Below are 17,652 nucleotides of genomic sequence, written 5' to 3'. Positions count from 1 at the left end.
GGATCCTGAGCCTTATCCCCATAACAAAATAACTGAAAAGTAAAGATTATAGAAGATGTAAAATCAGAGCTACTGGTATTCACTGTTTAGGTGATAGTGACAGTAAATGACTTTTTTTTTTTTTAACAGCACACAACACTCATTCAGCAGCTTATTTAATCAACAGTCCACCTTTCAGTATCAGCTTTTAACACTTCCATGGGTTTGGTAGAAAGCAAATTCATGACACTGAAAGAGTAGTAGGTCTCCCAGTGATGGCCCGAAAGTTCCAAGTAGATTCTCAAATCTTCACTGTCATCGAGGAAGTAATGAGACAATGTGAACATGTCTGATCCCTAAAGTTCCTGCAGTGACCTGCATATTCTTTAACACTCAGCTTTCCTAAATAGGTTTTTCAAACAGTATGTGAAGAAGCTATTGCTGCACCTCCTTTTGAATGGTATCTTCTGCTTCATTTGGATTTTCAACACCAATAGGATATGGTGCTCTTCCTAAAAGAAACTGTTCCCATTTGGGAATATATTCTTCTACTGATGCCCAGTAAAGAGTCTGGAAAAAAACCCAACATCCACAAGTAAAAAAGCATATCAAGCAATTGAACTTGGCTCTTCATAATAGTCTAAATGTTTATTCACTTAAGTGTGTGTGTGCGTATACACACACACACACACACACTCACACATATACGTAGAATGCACTTCCTCTACAGAATATTTTATGTTAATTTTAGAAAAAAATCTGGCTACTTACTAGTGTTAATTTTCAAATTTCTCAGTAAAACTAGAGCCTGGCAGAATTACAGGTTTTACAATTTTATTGTGATTTTACACGCCCTCTTGTGGCCAATCTTGTGATTATTACCAGTAGTATCATTTATGGCTACACAATCATTAAAAGTTTTTGTTTACTGTTCCCAATCCCATACTAAATGATCGCCCATACTAAAATTATCACAATGAAATGATTCAACACGAACAACTGCTTTAGAACTAACAGAAAAAGATGTGACCTGGATGAGATCAGCACCTGAAATATAAGGGGCATGCTAGAGGACTCAGGTGAACTGACCCCTTAATTGTAGGGGGGAAAAACATTTAAAGTTATGCATCCGCAAAATTATGCACCCGCTATATCTTTTAGAAGAGCACCTGATATGGCAAACTGTAACTTCTTCCCACATTTTTTTGGATAATAACAATAATATCAACATCATCTAGCTATTTTTTTTTTCATCTAGCTATTTTTAATTCAAGTAACTTGGAAGTTGAGACGCTGTGTTCCTATACTGACTGTAGCAGTCTGTAAGCTGTAGAAGCTCACACTGCATTGCTGTACGGCATCTACACGCTTGCATGGTTTCCTGGCTGAGTGCCCTAAGGAGGCCAGAGAAAAGTCAGATGCCAGAAGCTCTGTGTCACAGGAGGGCATTTGATATGAGATCTTCACTATCCAGCTCATTTTCAGAATCAGTCAAAGAGTTAGATAGCATTGGGGAGCCATAATTATTCACACTGAGCATTAAAAAGGTAGGGGGTGGGGGCAATTCCCCGCCAGTCAAGCGATTAGGACTCAGCACTGCCACTGCGGTGGGCTCGGGTTCGATCCCTGGTCAGGGGACTAAGATCCCACAAGCTGCCTGGTGCAGCCAAAAAGTAAAAACTAAAACATAAAAAAAAAAAATAAGATGCTATTATTAAAAAAAAAAGTATGAGGGCTCTGAAAGCTGAAAATGATGAGGGGTTCCATGTATCTATGCATCTATGCATGTGGTCTGAGAAGTAGCCTGACATACTTAAAATAAAGGTCATCCTGCTGTGCGAGACTAGCTAAGAAAAATACCAACCAAGGCCTGTGGTTGGGTGTTTCTCCGCCATTCACGGCTGGATTAACCCCTATTGTGTGGGCCCTGTACGGGCCAGAGTAAGGTATTGGAAAATTCAACAAAGAAAAAGACATGGCCAAGGCGCAACTTTGAACGGGAGTTCTTTCTATCCTTGATCACTGCCTTTCCTTATTACTCTAGATGACACAGAAAATTGCAGGGCAAATTCTCAGCCTTTAATTTTTGAGTCTATTCACATCACTGGTTAGGAAGCAAACAAAAACTGTATTGAAAAAAGGTCATTAAAAATATAAAATCAAACTATTCTATATGTAGCAAATTCCCTTTCAGCACACATACATTCATATACCAAATACGGTTTATTTTTGCCAACCATCTTCCCAATCTGTTCTTGAACTGAGCAAAATCAAACAGACAAAAGCCACGCTATACTGCATGATAATATGCATTTAAATAGCGTTGGTTGCATTTTTGGTGAAGAGACTGAGCTGCTACTTCTAACATCAGCCAACAGGAAAAGCATTTTGGTTAGGCTGTCATCTTAAGATTTCGTGCATATTGTCTGTTAGGATTTAACAAGAGTTGTTTCTAAGTGACTCGGTGAAAAGACACAAGGTCTTGATAAAATTTTCACTTGATGTAAAATTTTTTTAAAACCCAGATACTTACAGATTACCCACTACATACAAAGCATGGCACTGTGGACATAGAGAGATCAGTGAGACACATCTCATTTATTTTACTGAATGAAGGAATCTGGGATATATACATACACAGCCACTTATAATGCACTACTAACTGAAGAGCCTCTCTTCTTTTTTTTTTTTTTTTTTTTTTGAGGGTCTCTTCTTTCACATTTGTTCCTTAAGATTCTCACCTCAAGAGAAGCCACCTCAGGCGGTGGAACTGGATGATTCTGGGTCTGTAGAGACTTCTCTGCCGCTTCTATATCCTGTAACAGAAGCATTTTCAAAACAAAATGTATTTAAACCACACACACAAATGGCACCTGTAATAGCAATATCTGTATCCCAGATCTCTCGCTTCAACTCTCCTCTGGATATACAGTTTGAACTGATGGACAGGCACTGACAGATCACTGCTTAATTAACCGGTTTCAAAGAGAGGATGCAGGGTTTCTTATTTTAAAATAAAAGGCAGGGATGGGGGTGGTACTTCTAAGTTCTGCCTTTTTCATTTTAAGTAGCTAGGAAATGCCAATAATTCTTGGAAAAAGAACTTCCTCTAAACTGCTCAGAGTACTAACTTAGCTTTAAAATCCTTTAAAAACAGCCAGAAGGATAAAATAGTCAAATATTCCGATACGAAAAACAATCAGATACTCGGACCCATGCTAGGCTGACCTTCAAAGAGTTCTAGTCTGCCCAGATAATGCAAATGGTATATGAATGACACACATTACATTTGTTCAATATTCCATTTTTTAATTTTATACTTAGGCAAATACTTCCCATATTGAAAAGGTCCATGAGGTACCTGAGTACTTTGCAACAAGAACCTTTCACTACGCTATCTAGATTTTTAGTATCAGATTGCTAAGCTAATCTCAAAGGCAAGTTTTATTGCTAGGTAGTATTGATACATCCTTCAGCTGATGGCATTCAAGTATCGTGCAGTACTTTGTAGTTGAACTTGTAGATGTTTGTGTTTTCTCTTACGTTTGTAGAAACACAAGTGTACTTAAGGTTGATTCATACGTCAGTAAAGATTTTATCTAGATCTGTACATAAAGTTCACACCCAGAAATGTAAGACTTTGCAAGTTGTTAACAGAAATATTCGAGCCCTGTTAAATAAATACTCCCCAAATCAGCACCTGTGTTGCCTTGTGCTTCCTTAGGTTTGTCAAGTTTCCAGGGTGTTGGTTGAAGGCCATGTGAATTTTGTCTCTCCTTTGAGCTTAGTGAGTCGAGAGAAGAGAGAAAGTTCTCTGCTCCATGTACAAGCACTGGAGTGATCTAAGTACAGGGCTGTTGGACAGAAGGAGAGCGATGGAAAAGGGCGTGGGAGTGGGGTGTGAAGAAGCCAACGCTGAACAGGAGAAAAGAGATAGCAGATGGCAGCGGCGGGAGCAAGGAATGGGTGTGAAATGGAAAAGGGAAAAACAGGAAACTCCCTAAAGGGACTCCCCAAAGTTGCACAACCAGTAATGCACCTGCTGTCTAGAGGAAGGTGATTTGAAGGGGAAAGACAACAATTTAGGGATAAAATGCCCATCTATAAGCATGTCTCTCCCATACCAGAAGTTCACGGCCAAGACTCAGGCTTAAAGAGCTCTTGATGCCGATGATACAACAGACATGGGAGACCAAGTCTTCTGATTACATTGAAATTTAAGAAGGTCCTGGAAGAACCACTTTTTACTTCTAGAAATCAAACAATAAAAATCAGAACCCCAATTTTACCATTATTCTAAGAACAGTTACAAAGTTATCTTTACTGGGAGATCTGGGTGCCACTAGCACCTATAGGCAAGATTAAACATTGTTCTTAAAGATCAGAAAATAAGGATACTGAATATCTCGTAGAGAAGAGCAGATCTGCAACACAAAGAGCAGGAGATGAGTTTAGGAGGAGGGACGTGTGGCCTGGAAAAGCAGGCCTAAGTCAGCCTCACCTAACTGTCCCCTCTGCAGCATTTCAACAAGGGATTATTACCCCTCCAGAGAACTTCTTCCTTAGCTTAAGTCATATTTCACTTTCTTAGGTGTTTCGCTTACCTCTCGGACTCCTTCTCCTCAGCTGGCTCCTTTTTCTCTGGTTTAGTCCCCAGGGTGGGCTTTCTTAAGATTTGTGACATCTGTCCCCATCTTTTTAAGTTTCCTCTCTCCAAGACTGTCGCTGATCTAGCTTTAATTATTACTGAGGAGGGATGGCTAACTTTTCTTCCTAGCCCTTATTTCTCAACCTGATAAAACTAAACTCATCTTTTTCCACTGAATGTACTGAATGTATAATAGTGGGAATTCTACCCACTCAGATACCTATGCAGTATCCTCGAACTCCAACTGTTCTTATTCCTGCCATTGAAAAATTCAAAGTTCCCTGTATTGTTCCATCAGGATGTCTCCTCGAGCTCTTCCATGTCATTCTCAATGCTGTTTCATTCAACAAATACTTCATACTTACTTGTACTCATGCCTAGGCCATATCTCACTTTAGTTCAATCCGTACCTAACATGGAACTGATTAGTTTTGCTAAAAAGTACCTTAAATATGTCATCCCCTAGATTAAAAAAAAAAAAAAATTGGTACTCACAACACAGAGGATCAAACATGCCTTCCTTAGCCTGACCCCAAATCTTGGCAGTTTGACCCCAGCCTTCTATAGCAAGTTAAATCTTAATACTTCCATATAAGAACCTTCCTTTACAGCATATGCTGCCCGAAGGTAAGGGCTGTGTCTCATACAACCTTTAAGAATCTGAGAATCTAACAAAGGGCAGGGTATGTACTAGGTACTTAAATATTCATTAAATAAATACAGACTGAGGTATCAAAGTTTCCTGAGTATAAACCAAAAACTTAAAAAAAAATTTTTTTTACAAAGCACCCAAGGGGGTAGGGGGCGAAAAGGAAAAAAGAGGAGAGGAAGAAAGGCTAGTTGGCCAGCTTTACCTGTACCTTGTTGCCTTGTTGTATAGATTTGTCACTAGACCATTTAAAATTTTATATACTTAGAGAACAAATGAAAAAGCAATCCCTACAAATTTGAACATAAAATGAAGCAAACGTAACTGCTATCTAGTGGTGGCATAACCACATGGAGAAGAATTACATCAAGTGGTCTTAGAACACAGTATTCTGACTGAGCATCCCTAGTGAGATACACCCTAATGACAAAAAGGATTGTAAAAAGGATGTTACTGAAAACCATTCTCAGTAATCACATGGGTGGTGACAGTGCTGTCTGTATCACAGGATACATTGGTATTGGAAAATTCTTTGGGAACAGATTTTTGGTTTGAGGAAAAGAAGTTAGAGGTACAAGATCCATGAGTTTTTAAGTTAAAAGCCTTGCAAACTGGAATTCTGGAATTTCTGATATGAGCTCCTGATGTATTTTATCTTAAAAAAAAAAAAGTTGCAATAAACCCCACTAGTGCCCAGATAGAGGGCTCTGAACATATTTCCTACCAAAAGGATCCAGGGCTCCTTGGAACAATGGCCAACTCCAGGTCTAAGCAGCAAATGCACATGATGAGCCTGGAAGATTGCATCAGACCAGAAAGGAAGGAAACTGTCAGACTGTTAAGATGCCATCAGAAGCACTCAGGAGCTAATCTGACAAGGTTCTCACTTGGTAAAATTGGGACAAGTTGAGAATAAGTAGGAATAAAAATGGAAATGGATTGAAAAATTTCAAATCCCAGACAGCTCAAAAACAAACAAAAAAGCAACCAAAACCAACAACACCTAATTGGTCACTTTTGGAAGATACTAGAGAACCAACCTATTATTTTGAAAACTAAATAGAATCAAGCATTCATCATGCTTTTTCCTCTGTGAAATATACCTCAGTGTAACCAAATAATTGATGAAGGGAAGTTTATCAATATAAATAATTAGCAGTTGAATGAGAAGGAATAAAATAATTGAATATTGCTTTTTGCAACCCCTAATGAATATACTTAGGCAATGATCATCAACAACTAACATTCCAAAACGAGAGAGAGAGCCTGGCATTACAGGAGTGTTCTTCCCCAAAACATCGAACTTCAGTCTGATCAGGCCTCTGTAATCTGCACTGATAGTGGAGTATTCCTTAGCCTTATGTGGCTGCTGAGCCCTCGAAATGTACAAGTCTGACTTAAGATGTGCTGTAGGCACACAATACACACTGAATTTTGAAGGTCTAGTAAGAAAAAAGAATATAAAATATTTACTAACCTTTAATAGCAGTTACATTTCAAGTATTTTGTTTGAAATTTTAATAATACGTAATCTGTTTAGGTTGACGTTATTAAAAATGGTTCCTAGGAAATTTAAAATTACATATGTGGCATGAATTATATTTCTGTTGCACAGCACAACTTAGATCTGTCAATTATAGGAATGAGGGGGAAGAGAGGAACGTGTTAAATGGGTACCTCAGTGATAGAATTAGCAATATCTAGAAACTCGACAGGACGAATGACCCAGTTCCTTTAACAAATATATGAAAAGGGGGGAAAAAACGGGCAGGGAGTACTTTTAGAAATTTAGGAGATGTATCAATTACAAATTGGATTTTATTTGGAACCTGATTGGATATTTGAGGATTTATTGTTAATTTCTTAGGTTGATACTGATACTTTGATTTTGCTTAAAATAGTGCTGATCTTTTAGTGATAAATATTGAAATATAGAAAGAGATATACTGAGGGACTTCCTTGGTGGTGCAGTGGTTAAGAATCTGCCTGCCAGTGCAGGGGACATGGGTTTGAGCCCTGGTGCGGGAAGATCCCACATGCCGCAGAGCATCTAAGCCCATGCGCCACAACTACTGAGCCTGCATTCTAGAGCCCGTGAGCCACAAATACTGAGCCCGCATGCTGCAACTACTGAAGCCCGTGAGCCTAGAGCCCGTGCTGCTCAACAAGAGAAGCCACCGCAATGAAGAGCAGCCCCCGCTCGCTGCAACTAGAGAAGGCCTGCATGCAGCCACGAAGACCCAATGCAGCCAAAAAAAAAAAAAAAAAAAGAGATATACTGAAATATTTACAGATGAAACAATGCAATGTCTGAGGATTAGCTTCAAAATGATCTTAAGGGGTGGGAGTGAGGAGTATAGACAAAACAAGGCTAGCTGTGTTCCGATAATGATTGAATCTGGGTGATAAGTGCATGGAAATACATTCTTCTATTCCTTCTTTTACACAGGTGTGAAATTTTTATAGCAATTAAAAAACACGCTTCCAGTGTGCGTGATGGTATAAGTGTCAGTCTCTGGCTTTCAAATCCATTATGATTTTGCTAAATTTCATTGTATTAATACTAATTGAAAAAATCCCTGAGCCTGTTTTCAAAGGCCGCTACCTTCTATATTTACTGACTAAACCTTCACTGTGAGTTTTCTTTACTGCTTAGACTCCTATTCATTCTTTTACTAATATGTTTGATGGAATTAGTCTCTTTCTTATTGCTCCCCTTTTAAAATCATGCTTTGATATTTTTGCTAATTTATTTTTTCAAGTGCAATTAGAGAAATTTTTGTTGGGATTTTATTAAATATAAAAATAACTTTGTGACAACTGACTTAGAAAAATAATAGTCTTCCCAGGCAGGATTAAGGCGTATGTCTCCATTTAAATTTTCTCTTACAGCTCCCACTGAAGTGTAATAATTATCTTAATACCATTCATGCAGATCCCTTGTTAAAAGCATTCCCAATTATATATTTTATAGTTTTATTGCTAATATGAATGTGGTGTCTATTTTCCAGCTGTATATATATAGGATTGCTGTTGTTTTTTATGTTTACATTTTATCCATTAATTTTACTCAACTCATACCAGTTTTGAAACAACTTTGGCTTCTCTAAGTATAAAACTACATCATTGAAAGATGCTAGTGTTATATCTTTCTTTCTGAAAGTTAAAGCTCATGCCCTTTTAGTGTTTATGATATTGTTCAGAACATGTGAGTAAGGTCAAATAATGGACGGTGATACAGTCATCCCTATTTTGTTACTATCTTATAGGAATGCTGCCAGGCTTTAATGGTACCATTTTCAAGTGCACTCCGTACTTAAGTACGTATCCTGCTATAACTTAACCTGTTCTTGACAAAGGGGTATTAGGAGTAGTTACCTTATGGTTTCCTCATCTCTAAATTAAGGGATTAGCCCAGATCATTGGTTTTCACAGCTCCTTAGAGCCACAGCAGTGCAGGCAAGAGAGGGCTGAATGGATAGGGCTTTGGGCCAAAGCAGGTCCACTTTTATCTATTTTATATCTTTGGGAAAAGTTTTTATGCTTAAAAAAAAAAAAAAGACATTTAGATAAGAATCTAAGCTATATGCTTTTTAAAGTCTCTCCCAACTCAAATTGTGTAAGCAAGTCCTATTTATTTTACTGTCACGATAACTTCTATGAGAGAGCCACTAAGATTATACCCAAAGTTAAAGAAAATAATATGCGGGAAAGAAGGACAAAAAATTGCATATCCAGTTATTCAAAGTATGTTTAAAAGAAAAACGGGGAAAAACTGCGTCTCTAACAGCAAGCACTGTATCTGGGATGTAAGAGATAGTTGAAAAATGTTTATAAAAAGATTGAAAGGAAATACACAAAAATATACTAATTTCTAAATGGGCAGATGATATAGAAGGTATTCTTTTTCATCTTTGCTCTTTCAAGTTTTTTTATAGTGAGAATATATTACTTTGATAATTCAGGGAAAGAACACCATACCAAACTGGTTTCTAATGACTATGAAACTAGGTTCATTATCTTCCTTCTAGATATGACAAGGAGCTACCTTCCTTAAATTCAATCTCTCCATTATTGAAATCATTTTGCATCTAAATAGCAAATGACTCTTTCTTAAAGACCCATTCATATGTTTCTTATATAAGTCTCTCTCTCTCTCTTTTTTTTTTTTTTTTGGCTCACTTTCAATATTATATTATCTCTACATACCAAGTCTCAACTTCTTCATCTGGTCTCAGAATACATATTCAGCCTTGTTTCCTGTGACTTTCCAAGCTAGTTAGCTTAGGATCCCATGAACATTATTAGTAAGGCCATTCGTTCTTCTTCTGGTCTTGAATCTTCCTTAAAAATTCAATGGCATGCCTTCCCATCTGCCTACTGAAATGCAGCTCCAGCTTAGCTTCCTCTCTGAGACCTCATAGCATATTCTAGCTTTCAAAGAGTTTTTACACTTACTCCTAAAGTGCTGAGTATTCCACATAATTTAATTAATGTTTGATCATACAAGGTCTCTATTTTGTGTGTGACAACCTTATGTCATCAACTGAGCCTGTAAGCTACTTGATCTAAAGAACTCTAACTTATACTTACTTTATTATCCTCACTTTCTGCCCAGAACTAGCTCAATAGTAAGGACCCTCTGGGCATTCATCAAATACTTTCTCATTAAAAGGAAGACACTTAATATTACCTGTACTTGCTGTAATAAGTAGCAAACAAGCCTTCAAGACTTCCAATTTAGATTTTCTGACTTTTCCGTGCAAATTCTAGATTACCCTATATATTTCCACTTAAAAATAAATATTGCAAACACCATTGGGCAAGTAAGACATATGGCAATATAGAATGCTTTGGTAGCACTATGGCTGTGACTTAAATTACTGTGGATCAAACTGCCAGAAGCTGAGAAGATAACTGAATTTTCCTCTTCCTTTATCCTCTAGTGAGGACAGAAGAGAACTACATCATGCCTATCGATGAAAATATTTAACAATAAAAAACTGAAAACACTGCTTTATAACTTAAATAATATAGCCTTACTACCAAATGTTTTAGTCATAGGATCTCTTGGAAGCTTGAATGGAAGCAAACTTTAGGGTTTTAATTATGGATGAAGCCATACAATTCTGGAAGCAAAGTATAGCAAGCAGCCAAAAATGTTACACATATGATTTTACTCCAAATGGGCACACTGGCCAAATGGTGAGGCCTTGCGCAATCACATACTTTGACCACCTCCTCCATCACCATCAAAAAAGATCAGGGAAATCTGTTATCTTAGATATGAATTCTGTGTGTTGACTGTGGCCCCAGTAGGGCAAAATCAAATTGTTTTAAATACATGATAGGTGCTTTATCGTGTTTCAGGATCTCCCTACGAATAAAAGAAGATGGAAGATAGAAGCTATGTCTTGTATTTATTCTTGCACAAAGGTGACCTTAAAATTCTTCCTGTGGTGACTGATTTTTCCTTAGCCTAAGCAAACTTCAAGTATTTTCATTTTAAAAAATGAGGATCCGTGCTTCTGGTCCAATTAACATGGGTTTAAAAAATAGACAGTACCTCATTAATTCTTTCTGTAACTCAAAACGAAGAAATTACAAAAATCAAAGTTATGAAGTTGACCTTAAACGTTTTTGCAACATGAGGAAAATATATTTAATTCAGAGAATCTTACCTTTAAAAGACTAAGGTTCCTTTGTAAAGCAGTCTCAGCTGTTTGCATCTGAGGGGTCTTTTCCTTGTTTTGATCTCCAAGTTTATTCTCCATTTGTTGAAGTAACATTAATCTTTGTGATACTCTAGAGAAAATGAAGATTATATAAAGTTTAAAGAAACATTTTATTGCTTGACCAATACACTGATAAATAACTCATTTTTAATTGCACCTCCCTTCAAGTTCAACCTGTTTTGAAAGCCAATTACTATGTCAATTAATAAGACAATGAAAACCTTAGGTAGTTCAGTACGCCTTAAGTCTTGGTAAAATTATTTTTATTTTCATATGTATGCTATAAGTACATGTTTCTGTTTTTGTAACCTCTCTGGTCTTTTGAAATTATTGTAGAGTGTTGAAAAATATTTAGTGAAAATGCAAACTGTAATACATATCCCTTTGTACACATACTTATATATACCTCCCCACACATACGTTGATATAACTTGCTATACGAAACCTTCTGCTTAACACTTCAGTACCCCTGAATCTTATGTTACACATTTAGAATTGTGCTAAACTTCCATATGTTTGAAGAAGCAATAAAAATATTTTTTTCCTCTTTTTCCAAGAGAAAGATGATGGTTCCATATATGAGTGAGAGGCTGTGTTTACCCGTGCATACTCACAACAAGGTAAAACAGTAATTGAAGAAAGATGTAGAAAGGTATAAGTAAATTATCAAACTACTTTGTTATATATATAGAGGACTTTAAAAGTTTCTCCCTGGTTATATGCTCATTTTTACAAGATTTTGGTCTTATTAAATGATCAGATGAGAAAAAAATACACAAATGGTACACCTAACAGTGTAACCATTTCCCAAATAGTTGAGATTTTCAAGAAACACTGTGTTGCATAGGGCTGTTCTTGAGGGTAGAACTAAAACCCCAGGTCTCTGAACAGTAATTTTTGTAAGAAAAATACCTTAGGGGGCCACGGTAGAGAGCCTGGTAATTAAAGGAAAACATGAGAGCCCACAATACAGAGGTTAGAGAAGGGTTAATACTAAATATAAGTGCAGGACTGGCCATATAATTTGCAGGGCCCAGTGCAAAATGAAAATTTTTCTCCTTGGCAAAAAATTATTTGGGGTCCCTTGTTAAAAAAAAAAATTACTGAGGATTTCAAGATAGTGAAGTTAGAGCATCAAGTGCAGGGCCTGTGACTACACAGTCACACCCCCATGAGAGCCAGCCCTTGGTAAGAAGTTTAGAGAAGTTCATTAAATACCAATGTGGAGTATAGAAAGCTTAGAGGGAGAATGAATTTATCTAGATATTAGTAACAAGAATTAAGAAGACAGAAAACACAATTAGACCTTTTAATCTTTATTATTCTAGAGGGATAATGACATGCCTTAATACCAAAATCTCTCAAGTGTCAGAAAATTAAAATGACACACTTACAGATTTTTAAGTCTTCCTATGCACACAGTTTCACTAATAAAGCCAGGACAGTTTGTACATTGAGATTAGCCTTTTTAAAAAACTTACATGTCTTCATGTCTTTTAGAAAGGCGAATTTCTTGAGCAAACAGGGACGTCATCTTTAATCAAAGCTGCCTTTATAAGCTTTCTGCTAAGTAATAACATTTAAAGTTACTTCTACCACATGTCCTCAGCTTTGCAACATTTGATCATTCAGCACCTCAATCCACTGGTTCTCTCAGAAGGGAAAAATACAACTTGAGCTATAATAATGTATAAAATGAAAGGAATGCACTTAAAAACACTTCTACTCATGATACATAGTTTTCCATATGCCAGATGCATCCCAGAACACTGTGACACAGGTAAATGCAGCATATTTCCCCTCTTCTTTTTTTACCCACATTTTAACCTTCATCAGAATTCAAAACAAACAAGCAGCTGGTACTAAGACTAGTCAACATTTTACTGAATCAACAGAAAGAAAGAAAGAAAGAAAGAAAAAAAACCCCACTGTGTAAAATTCAACAGAGGAAAGCGCCTGGGCCAATATAGACAGAGGTCTAGCGAACTACTTGGAAGACTGAGTCTGCAGGCAAATATGGTTGGGTGCAAGAGCTGAAGGTGCCTGCCCAAAGGGAGAATGCAATTTGAGCTGTAATGATGTAATAAAAAAACAGGAATGAAAATTCCTTCTTGGAAGGAAGCACTGGCTTTCCTAAATCTTATTTAGTTAATACTGGTTGTCTGCTCACCGCCTGAGTGTCCAGCACTGATTTTTTTAAAAAAAACTGAGCCCTTCCTTCACACACACATGGAGCGTACGACACTGAGCACTGCCAAGGGAAACAAACACCGTCCTGCCCTCAACGGGTTTCCTCCTCAAGGCGCCGCTCTGTTTTCAGCACCGCGGACAGCAATCACTAACAGGCTCGCCCGGAAGGGGTCGAGTTACAGATACTTTCCGACGAAATCACTGCAGGCCAATCCTCGCCGCCTTCTTCCCAGTTTCGGATGCAGCGTCAAGGAAATTCCTGGAAGTGAGTCCAAAGTAACTTCTTTTCTGTTGCGACCACCATCAGCACTTCACACTAACCCCAAGACAACGTCTGCCGTTTGAACCGAAGATCCGCTGCTTCTAGGAATCATCAGCCCACGGACCGCTCAAATTCCGCGTACACTGGAAGGACTCGGGAACTTTCCTCATCACCCTACCTCTTCCCCCTTAACAGTATCCGCCCCACCAGAGCGCAGCCGTCCTTCGGACACTCGGACACTCGGGGCACTCACCCGCAGGCCGTCCTGCTGTAGGACCTCACTCACTCACTCTCCGAACCCCACACTGACCTCTTCCGGGAGGGCGCCGCCGACTGTGTGGACGTTAGGTCTCGGTGCAGACCTGGGCGTGGCCACGCCACCATCTTTGCGCAAGCACGACGCGACGCGAGGTGATGTCATCACGTCCTTATAAAAGGAGGGCGTCCCTCACCAAAGGCTAGTGAAGTGACGCTTCTCTGAGGAAGTGAAGGTTGGCGGAGGACTTCAGGAACCCCATGGAAAATCCGTTTGGTGGTAGCTCCATTTCAAGCGCTTTTAAAATGGTACCTGCATGTGTTGAAAAGACTTCAGAGAGTGAAAATGGTGTCTTAGAAGCCAGAACATCACAGTAGAATGGGGAAGGGGAAAAACACTTCAGAGTCGTCCAGAGACTTTACAGTCAATTCCACAAGAGCCTAAGGAAGAGCTTCGCGGTGGGCATCTGATGCTGAGCCCGGCAGCAGAGCTCTGCCTGCTTGTAGGGCAGCCCCATAGGGACAAGCATGCTGATCTTTCACTTCTTGAGGAATTTGTGTATCAGTCGTTGTATTTGCGTGGATGATCTCATTCAGTGAATCCCCACAACGCCTGGTGAGATGGATGCCATTCTCCTAACTTGACAGATGAGGAATCAAGCTTGGTCATTTACGTAAGTTGTAGCTTGAAGCCAGCAGAGCCTCAACAAGAATTCCTGCAGCCCTCAGGACAAACATTTGGGAATAATCCCTTAGTGCATTCTTAAACATCCTTTTCTCCCCTTGAAATAACTTTGTGAGTTACATGGTAGTATCCTGAGTTACAGAGGAAGAAGTTGACGTTCAAGAGGGGTAATGTTTTCTTCCTGAAGTTTACTGAGTTGGTAAAGGGCAAAGAGCTAGGACTCCAATCCAGGTGTTAAATTTTTTTCCTTCCAGCATATCTACGTAAAACTTAGCTCCTGCTTCAGGGCTACTGCACTTCTATGTTGTCTTTGCTTGGAAAGCCCCTTCCCCAGATACTGACATAGACTCAGTTCCTCATCTTTCAGTCCTACTTCCTCAGTGAAGCATTCCCTGAACCTGCAGTATAAGATCGCAAGTCTGTCTCTTCACCCTTCCTCCTCCTCCTCCTGTTTTACTTTTCTCCAGAACACAGCATCATTCCATGTATTTTATAATCCCTTGTTCATTTGTTTACCAGTGCGCCCCCAACTGGAATCTGAACTTCCTTTTTATATTTTTGTCTCTTCTATTTGCTGAGCAACTAGAACTGCCTGACTATAGGTGCTCAGTAGATATTTTTGAATGAATGGATGAAATAATTCCCCCGTGGTAATTCTGTCGTAATTTAAGAGAGGTCTGTCTTTAGTTGCTAGGACTTTTGATTTAGCTGTTTCACGGTGTTACTTAGTAAAGATAAAAAATAGACCTCTGCATGGTCCTGTGTTCTAGGAATGAAATGGAGCTTTGGCACGATTACAAGGCATTCTTGTTTATCTTTTATGGATGTTAACAAATAAGGATTTTGCTTAAATTGGTAATGGGTTGAAGTTGAGAACTGGAAGATGGCCCATTAAAGCATTTGGATGTTGCTGAAGACAAACTACTCATCTCCCTCCTTTATGTGAACTTGCATAGTGACACAATTGGGACAATCCCAGCTCTTTCAACTTTGAGCCCAGCTTCTTTAGGTCATTGCCTGCCTTAGCACTGAACTAAGGAATGAATACCTCAGAAATGTTCTTGCAGTTTTTAGGAGAACAGGAAGCAGGGATATCTCACAGATACTTAGAGATTATCTAGATAGACTGTGATAATTTAGTGATAGCATCCCATAAAAGTATTTCCTCCCTATCTAAAGATCTACAGTGATAGCACCCTTCCTCCTGACATAACCCATGGTTGATCCTTTCTGAGATACCTGGCTGGGGAGGAAGAATCTCTGGCAATTACACAGACTAGCTATTAATGTACAGCTTCTGTATTTATTAGGTAAGTTTAGGTACTTTCTGGAGTGAGGTATTCATGGTCTACCATGAAGATTGTTGTAACCTACTAAGTAACATCTGGCCCATAATGAGGCTTTCTGTAAATATATAGTGAAGTTGTTATTTCCTAACCTTAGACTAGTTCTGTGTACTAGCATGCTATAATTGTTCCCTTAGCATTATTATTTAGAAATTATTGGCTCATTTAGTCATAAAGATGTATTTATTAAACATCTATAAGATGTCTCTGCTCTCAACAGCTGAGAATCTGGCTCAGCTCTTAAGATATATGCAAAAACTAGAGGATGATGGTTGACAACATAAAAATGGCTAATGCCTATTGAGTGCTTGCTCTGTACTAGGCACTTTGCATGAATAATCCTCATAATAACCCTATGAGCAAGGATGCCGAACTCTTACTATCTTCCTGTTCATAGCTGAGAAAACTGAGGCGTAGAGAAATGACTGACTTCAGATCACACTGCTAGTAAATGAACTGCAGCTTGTTTGATGTTAGTATTCTAAGTAACTCTGTATATTATATTGAGAATGTGAAGTTAAAACGTATCATACAGATTATGAGAGTGCTAGAAAAGACAGGAGAGACCACTACGAATTGGGATAGTCTAGATGGCATTTTGGGAGACTGAGGTAGAGTTTGAAAAATGGGTGGGATTTGGAAGTCTGTTTTTGTGATTGTGTGTATCAGGTGGCAGGTGAGTTGGGGGTGAAGTCTTCAATGTGAAGGAGGCAGTGGACACAGGATTGTGTGCTTCAGAACACATCTGGGGTGAGGGCCAGTGGAAAGGAAGCACCGAGAAGAGTGTTTTCTCCTCATTTCCCCCAATTTTGAAGAATTCATTTCTGGTACCAGAGGATGTGAAAATAGAGGATTGACAGTAATAAAGAGAAGGTGTTATTAGAGATGACACCGGTAAGTAGAGAATAGAAATGAGGGCAGAAGAGGCAGGCTTGGGGATGAAAAAGGAAGGACAAGCTTTAGAGTAAGAAATAATTCAAAGAATTGCGGAATCCTTGACAATTTGAAAGACTCCAAATTACTAACAGTAAATTCTATTGTGGTTTGTATAGAGGCCATCTTTTTAGATTCCTTTTGGGTTTACTCTGTGTAGTCAAATATTAAGAAAATAAAGACCTCATATCTGAAATGGAGTTAGTTTTTCTTCTGTTTTGGGAAATCCCAGATGAAATTTGGAAAGTGGGGCTACTTGCCTGTATTTCTGCTTTTCTTCACTTTGAAATAAAATAATTAGAATCTTACCTTTTTCCATAGTTGTAGACTGTCCATTTTACTATGGAAAAATATTCTATTCTCCAAATAGATCTATAATGCTTTAAATTGTCCCCACATGGGTTTTGGCCAGAGAGAACTTACAACGAGATACCTCTTTGGGATCTTTGGTCTGTGACTCAGCTATCAATCTAGGTCCAATCAGATAAAACTCTGCAGTCTAGAAATCATGATCACAGCTGGCACCTATGTTGTAGATGTTCTTCGCTGGGAGAACAAGGCCATCCTAGAGATTTCCAGTGAACATTTGCATATGACTTTTCCTTCTAGGGGGGCAAGTTAAAAACCTCAGCAGTCCTAAAATTCACTTGAGGAAGCATTTGAATTTTAAAGTTGACAGCACACGTGATAATTCTTAGCAGATCATTTGTATGTTGTATACGTAGAAATATATATACTCGTTACTTCCCAAGTTTTAGTAATTCAAAGTTCATGCGAGCCTTCTGTCTTAAACTGACATGCTTGCAGCTGTGTATAATTTATAAAGGCCTTTTTTTTTTCAGTCCTGTCTCCTTGATTTCCCAGCGACTTTTAATTCATTCATTAGTTTCACTATAACTCTTTAACTTGGGTTTTTCTTTTCTTTTCTTAATGAAAAGCAGTTTACTTTTTTATTTTTAAAGCAAAATAA

The 17,652-nt window shown here is 38.3% G+C and overlaps 1 protein-coding gene across 1 annotated transcript; it reads right to left on the bottom strand.

The window, feature by feature from the left end:
• Positions 1 to 263: 263 nt before the first annotated feature.
• CEP15 (centrosomal protein 15) lies at positions 264 to 13,818 on the bottom strand. Its single transcript, XM_082663670.1, has 5 exons — positions 13,717 to 13,818; positions 12,493 to 12,574; positions 10,958 to 11,081; positions 2,721 to 2,795; positions 264 to 549 (listed from the first exon to the last, which is right to left on the bottom strand). The coding sequence occupies exons 2-5, from the start codon at positions 12,543 to 12,545 to the stop codon at positions 415 to 417; spliced, it is 387 nt and encodes a 128-aa protein (XP_082519796.1). The 5' UTR covers positions 12,546 to 12,574; positions 13,717 to 13,818; the 3' UTR covers positions 264 to 414.
• Positions 13,819 to 17,652: the final 3,834 nt, after the last annotated feature.

This window comes from Grampus griseus (genome assembly GCF_964374135.1).
Source record: "Grampus griseus genome assembly, chromosome: 10".
Lineage (NCBI taxonomy): Eukaryota > Metazoa > Chordata > Mammalia > Artiodactyla > Delphinidae > Grampus > Grampus griseus.
Note: the sequence above shows the minus strand (reverse complement) of the source record. Positions and strands in the feature narration are given on the sequence as shown.

Excerpts from the sequence above, each read along its gene's own strand:
- CEP15 (XM_082663670.1), bottom strand. The coding sequence starts at position 12,545 with ATGACGTCCCTGTTTGCTCAAGAAATTCGCCTTTCTAAAAGACATGAA. Across the intron at positions 11,082-12,492 it reads TCTAAAAGACATGAAGACAT|AGTATCACAAAGATTAATGT; the intron begins GTAAGTTTTTTA and ends CATTTTCTCTAG. Across the intron at positions 2,796-10,957 it reads GGAACCTTAGTCTTTTAAAG|GATATAGAAGCGGCAGAGAA; the intron begins GTAAGATTCTCT and ends CTTCTGTTACAG.